This window comes from Chondrus crispus, genomic scaffold (assembly GCF_000350225.1).
Source record: "Chondrus crispus Stackhouse genomic scaffold, scaffold_218, whole genome shotgun sequence".
NCBI classification, from domain to species: domain Eukaryota; phylum Rhodophyta; class Florideophyceae; order Gigartinales; family Gigartinaceae; genus Chondrus; species Chondrus crispus.
This window is the reverse complement of record NW_005179091.1, coordinates 112,876-119,238: the sequence shown is the minus strand read 5'-3', so window position 1 is coordinate 119,238 and position 6,363 is coordinate 112,876. Positions and strand designations below refer to the sequence as shown.

Here is a 6,363-nt window from a genome sequence, read left to right as displayed (position 1 = left end):
ATGGCTCGGTGCTTCCGCGTGCGTGGAAATTACCAAACCTCTCGGGGTTTCCGAGTGGCGGCAGGCAGAAAACCATGGTACCCTTGGTACAGTACACTATAAATTTACTGGACCCCTCGCAAACGTCCCCATCTATGTGTACAGTAACATGATAGCAATTTGCCACAGCCACACATGGGTTAAATTGACAATTCGCGCAAAATCTTCCCAATTGTTCTGGAGCTAAGGGCAAGGGGCCCACGGTGGCAGCCATCAGCCATGTCACGCGAGAGATGTCAGTTGTTGCGCGATAATCAGCCAATACTGTAGCCGCACGCTGGAAGCAATTGAGTTCTAGTGTTCCCTTTACTGACATGATATCTAGGCAGCGAATCAAATTGGAATCGTTGGCTGTACTGATAGAAAGCTGACCGTTGTGCACTGGCACACGCGTCCTCAGCACCTCCGGAGATTGACGCCGAGGGCACAAAGCTTGAACGTTGTATTTTTCCCCGAAATTTTATTCCGCACACTGCCTTCTGTATTTGTCCGCATCAGTAACGGCTAACATACAACTTGGCTTCATGCACAACTATGCTACGCTCCATCATACCCATCTACAAAGAACATCTTCTCGGGCAAGTCTCTCTCTATAATCTCCGTGTTCCGCAATAAAATCCCTCTCAACGTGTCCTCCGAGCCATTGTACAGCGCCCGCACCCGCGGTATCTCCTCTCTCAGCCGTTTCGAAAACATACCAGCCGCCAAATAGAAGAAGCTATCTCCATCCCGCAGCCGTGTAAACTCCCTTTGCCACAACCTCAGCATAGTCGGCCCCATCGAGCTCCCCTGTGCGTGATCCTCGGCCATCAACCCAGGCCACATCTCCACTAGCCCGGCTGACTTGTACACGTTTTGCAACGCGCTCCGCACGTTCTTGTTCCGCGTGATCTGTGCAAACGTCACCGCTTTGGGAAACCCCAGTTTCACCCGCAGTGCGTTGTACGTCGGCAGCGCATGATCCCGTCCCCGCTGGATATTCAGCGCCACCAAGTCGTGCAAACCCTCCTCCCCACCAATACCAGTAAACAGGAAATTTCGGAGCGCATCGTGCACCTTGACATCTATCTTCTGCGCTCGGTTCATCATTGCCCCGCGGAGGAACACCTCCATTCCGTCCTTTTTCATCTTGTCTGCAGACTTGAAAAACATGTCCTTGAGCGATAGAGACGGCATCCTCTGGTTCCCTTTCCACGCCCTGTTCACCCTGTTGCCCACCATCGTGTGCCCCACTCTAAATCCAGCTGTACTAAAACTTACGCTCACAGTCGGGTCCACGTTCTTGTTAAACCCAGAGTATCGCCTCAGCCGTCGCCCCGTCACTGCAGGGTACCATTGCTCGTACACGATCTTCTGCATTTGTGCCCCATTAATCTTGCGGGCCATCTGGAACAGCATCTCACTATTCCACTTTGGAAACTTTCGTGCCAGCTCCCTTGCGATGTGATTATGCTCGCGCAGAAACACTGTGTGCAATGTCGTGAGCATGGGGTGCTCGTTGGCGCGGTGGTCGCCAGCCAAGAAGAACTCAGGTCCAGAACGCGGCGCGTTGTTCAGCCCCGCGTAATTCAGCGGCAGCATGCCACCACCGCTCGTCTTCATTAATCCACCGTACGGCTGCCGCAGGGCATCACAACGCTCCTTGTTGGGGCCGTACACAGACGCCAAGTCGATAGCGGACGGGAGGACGTTGCTCGGGGTCTGCGTCATGTCGCGTGTGCGCACCCGAACGCGGACGCTTCGGAAAAATGGCATCTCGCTTTTCGAAAAGTTGGCGGCGACCGGATCACCGTCCGGGATCTTGATCGGCATCGGCTCGGCTTTGTTGGTCGTGGTGGCGACAATGGTGTGGTCGATGAACTGACCAAAGAAAGTGGCCAGTTCTGCGAGCCCTCTGGGCTCTGGGGTGTTTCCCCCTTGCCGGCAAAGCATGTTGGAAATCAGACGGGCAGATGGTAGGGCTTCGCCTCGAGGGACCAGGGTGTCGCGGCCTTGGAAGTAAGAGTAGTGAGGGCGGTTTGTAGAGGCCCATAGCTTACGCTCCGGCGTACCGAAGGAAGTGCATACGCCATCGAAGGTGCGAAAGTTTCGAACGCAGCCTGAGCGTAGACGCTGATTGAAGATGGGGGTGTCTGGCTGGACGGGGAGAAGGTTGTTGCGGTCGTTACCGTTGGGGCGGATGGGCTGGGAGAAGGCAATGGACAAGAGAAAGAGTAGAAGGAGAGACATAGTGCAAGGGAAGGTGGTTAGTAGATTTGGGGAGGGAGAAAGAACTGCGGGGTTGCGAGTTGGGGGTTTTATGAGGTCGATGTGTGGGAAGGGCTCACGCCGGCAGTGATAGATGACGTACGGACAGACGTCTGACAGATGGCTGACGGCTTGCTGCTTGCGGCTACTCGCAGATGCTTCTTCATTTACAGTTGCTGCATCGGATCGAATTCTTAGAAGCTGTAATGCGCCACCCCATCGCCCTTGTGAGATGTCTGTCAAGTTGACAGTGTCAACTCGGTGAGTATTGAGGTAGCAATTGATGACCGCTCCTTTGTCATCGCGTTCCACGAGAAAGCGCGATAACCGCCACATTTTCCATGAAAGCACAGCGTGTCATTCTTCGTGTCAATACAATGTCCAACAAAGGCGTTTCTAATCCCCTAGTCCCCCGAGGAACCGTACTACAGTATCATCAATCGCCCACACCACGTACCGTATCAGAGGGCCTGTTTCTCATCATGGGTGAAAAGGGTGTCAACGGAAGAGAAAGACAGAAATGGCAACGAAAGAGGTGTGTCTCGTGTGCGTCGGGATCCGTTGACAGGAAAGGCAACGAAAGAAGTGTGTCTGGTGTGTGTCGCGTTGCGTTGGAGAAGGGTTCCGTCCTTAGTGTGGTGATATCCCCCTCCCTCTGTTCATCACCTTCCCCTAGAAGTCCATTCCAATGTTTCATCCAAATGTTTCATTCAAATATTGTTAATTAATTTTCAATTTCTAATAATTACCTCAGAAATTCTCTCTCAGTTCCCTTCATCGTACAGTACACGGTTGTCCGTAAAATAACGCGCTGTCTTTTTTTTTTCATTTGCCCACAAAATCGCTGGACGTAAAGTAAACCCGAGATTGAAAATTTCTGCCACGGGTTTTGCGGACTGACCCCCGGCAGCTTGCCTGCCGGCAACAAACGCAAGTTTGGTACATCGTTGTGCCGCCCGAAGGATCACGTGCACCTGCGCGAGTACTCGCTGAAGCCAATATTGTAGCTAGCCACAAGGACAGAAAGGTTCTCAGTCGAAAGGGCGATGTGTTTCGTCTTCTTAACAGGCTGAGGGGGGCCGTTTGGAGAAGACCGCTTTTTTAGAAGCTTCTACTTGTCTATCTTTCGCGGTTGCTTCGGCTGCATCTGTGGCAGATCCTGTCGCGCTTTCAATCGTTGGTGGACTCTGCGCAGATGAAGCGATAGGGGCGTCCATGACGCATATCGATACGACCCGTGCAGTCTGAGACTCGTTTGTGCTGGTGAAAAGAACGGAAGACCCACTTCGTTTTTCTTCATGACGGTTCGATCCGGCACTGCTGTGATCAGGCGGATGTGAAACTCGTGGAAAACTCACATGCCCCGAGTTTTCGGTATGCTGTGAGTTTTGCCAAACGCGTTGTCCGAAATTTTTGCGTTTAGAAAATATGAGCAAATACGCCGCCGAAACACGCATTTTCGTGACTTCACGGACAACCTTAGAATATGGTAAAACTCTTTTGTAGCGAGAACTTGCATGTACCGGTGCGCCATGCCCCACGTATTAAAAATCCTCCCATCATCCCATTAGGTCTCTTCAAGTGGCCACACAATTCCTGTTTCTACAGTGAACCCTTGACATAAGAGACCCTCTATGAGCAATTCCTTGATATATGCAACCAATAGTCGTCCACGAGATGGGGAACCTCATTTTTGGTACCGTAAGGGCGGTTTCTTAACACCTTGATAAGAACAACCATCAACTGCAACCAAATGCTGAGAATCCTCATGAATGTAACTGAAATCAGGCATTCAATTAAGGTTAAAGGCACTGTACACCTCGGCAACAAAATCGCTGACGTACATGCCCTACCTACCGTACACGTGATTCGTTTAGATACCGTTGCTCCTCTAGACATTTAGTCGTGTGCCAGTCTTGGGAATTAAAGGAATAGGTCCGTGTGGCGGGGAAGGCACGTGGCGCGAGATAGTTGCGCGTCGTCTTCGTTTTACGGGACTGAGTCACTGAATGTCAGCGTTACTTCGCTTGGACGTGGCCTATTCTCGCTGGGCTGAGGAATCCGCATACGTAATCGCCGTTGCAAGGCTGTTCTCGGAGTAAAATTCGCGATATGGGGGGCACATCCCTGCTTGCTGCTGTATTCCATTCCTAGCATCCTCCCCAGACAGGAGGATTCTCCGCCGGCGGATGCTTCGCCGCACGGGCTTGCAACGGTGCGATTGGTTACCACGCCGTCTTCCTGGGCGATGTTTGAACATAAGATGCGTCACGACCGTAGGACACTCGTTGCCGCAAAGAATCGAAAGGCCGTCGTCGTCGCCAGTTTGCACGTCCCAACGTGATATCTCGAGTGCCCGTTTTGCTGGGCGGAGCATGAGGCCCCTTGGTGCCTAAAGGCACGCACTCCGGAGCTCGTCACGTACTGGGCGGGCGTGCGGGTTGTCCGCGAATGCAAAATCCACGCACCCGGCTTGGAATGTGATGCATGCCATACCAGAAGCGAACGCGGTTGTCTGCGAGGTCAAATTGGTGAAGTGATCAGCTGTTCCCGCTCTACAACGGGACCTCCCGGAATACATCGATCGCCTCACCTCCGCCCACGCAGGCTGTGACCGCGTCCCATTTGGCGCAGAGAAATGTGAGACTGGTCAAGGCGATGACATGTACCTAGATGAGGACCAATATGGCGACCTGATTGGATCCGGCTCGCGGGGCAACCGTCTCTTTGACGATTGGTGTGACCTTCCGCAGGAAGCGCATCTACAACGGGCGCCACGAAGGAGATTTCCTCTAGCGAAGTTCCCCTGCGAAGCAACTTCGGTGCGCGGTAAGGCGTGAAACGTCGCCTGGCCGGTGCCGCCGACCGGAAGCTGGTCCGAATGACGGACGACCTTTGCATCGGGGACAAATTGCGTCGTCCGAGCTTGCGGGAACATCCGTGCGGGCGTGATGTCACGCGCTGACAAGATCACGCGCTGAAGCATCAGCCCTCCGTCGTCCTCTCGACCGTCGCCGTGGTCCGCGAGTACAACAACGGTGCCAACGAGGGCCCTCCTCGTAAGGTCGCTCGATAAATGGGCTCTTCTCTAGGGGGGCAAGCTGAAGACAAGAAAAAACAGCAAGCGGCTAGATTGCCAGTGTCCGACACTCTCCCAGTTCGCCCCGAAGCATGAGGGTCCCCTCACCTGGCGGTCCTTTTACGGAGACTACCGTGTCGTCTCCCGTCGTGTCCGATGTGATGGCGGGTGGCATTGTTGAGGTTCCGCCGGGCAAATCTGGCGGACAGGGGACTCTTGCATGCGACCTCCGCATGTTAGAAGTAGAAGGGGTGCCGTCACTGCGGGTCAGGCTCTGACAAGCAACGTTTCCGAAGGCGTCGTGCTCGGGCGTTCCGCGCGCATGACAACCTCGCTGAGCATGCCTCACCCCATCGTGACTGGGGCTCATGCTCCAGCGATTGTGGCCGGTATACGCTGTGTCAGGCCCTTGCTTCCTTCCCCAGATGCCGATGACAGCGTTCGCTCTCTAATCCTTCTGGTCCGATGCAGGGCAATCTTCCCGAGTAGCACTACTATTAAGCGCGGTTTTCCTGCATCTTCTTCGTTTACAATTAAAGTTGTGCAGCTTGCGACGCTTTGTCCGACGCGCAGAAACACAAAAGCCTCCCCCATTTTCAGCAGCGGGCGCCCCTAGGAGGGCGTCCCGCAGTAGGCCCGGGTAGAAGGTTACTGTAGTGAAAGTAATCCTTGTGCGCTATGATAGCGCGAAACGCCGTTGAACGGGACATTATTCTGTGGCTCCCACGAGTCGTTTGCGGGCCCGTACCCCATCCAACGCACTCGGTACCTAGTCGTGCGATCTGTGAGGTTATGATCCACGATCTTGTCGAACGCAAAGTCGGTGTTTGTGTTCGTGTCCTGTGGGGTCGCGCGGAGGGCAACGTTCATCCACATCCGGAGGTGCTGGTTTCTTCAGCGGGGCGATGTGTAAACCTTGATGCAATGCAAGTTGCGTTCTTATCTGACAAGTGGTAGAGTGGTGCCGAGTTTACTTTCCCGGTGAGCACCTTGGGACT

At 53.8% G+C, this 6,363-nt stretch overlaps 1 protein-coding gene; it reads right to left on the bottom strand.

Moving 5' to 3' along the window:
- Positions 1–482: 482 nt before the first annotated feature.
- On the bottom strand, positions 483–2,268 carry CHC_T00004197001 (hypothetical protein). XM_005715441.1 is given in 2 exon segments: positions 483–576; positions 577–2,268. 1 exon segment carries the CDS (start codon positions 2,266–2,268, stop codon positions 577–579), a length of 1,692 nt encoding a protein of 563 aa, XP_005715498.1. The 3' UTR covers positions 483–576.
- Positions 2,269–6,363: the final 4,095 nt, after the last annotated feature.

What these genes read in the sequence shown, in the direction of transcription:
- CHC_T00004197001 (XM_005715441.1), bottom strand. Translation starts at nt 2,268, where the DNA reads ATGTCTCTCCTTCTACTCTTTCTCTTGTCCATTGCCTTCTCCCAGCCC.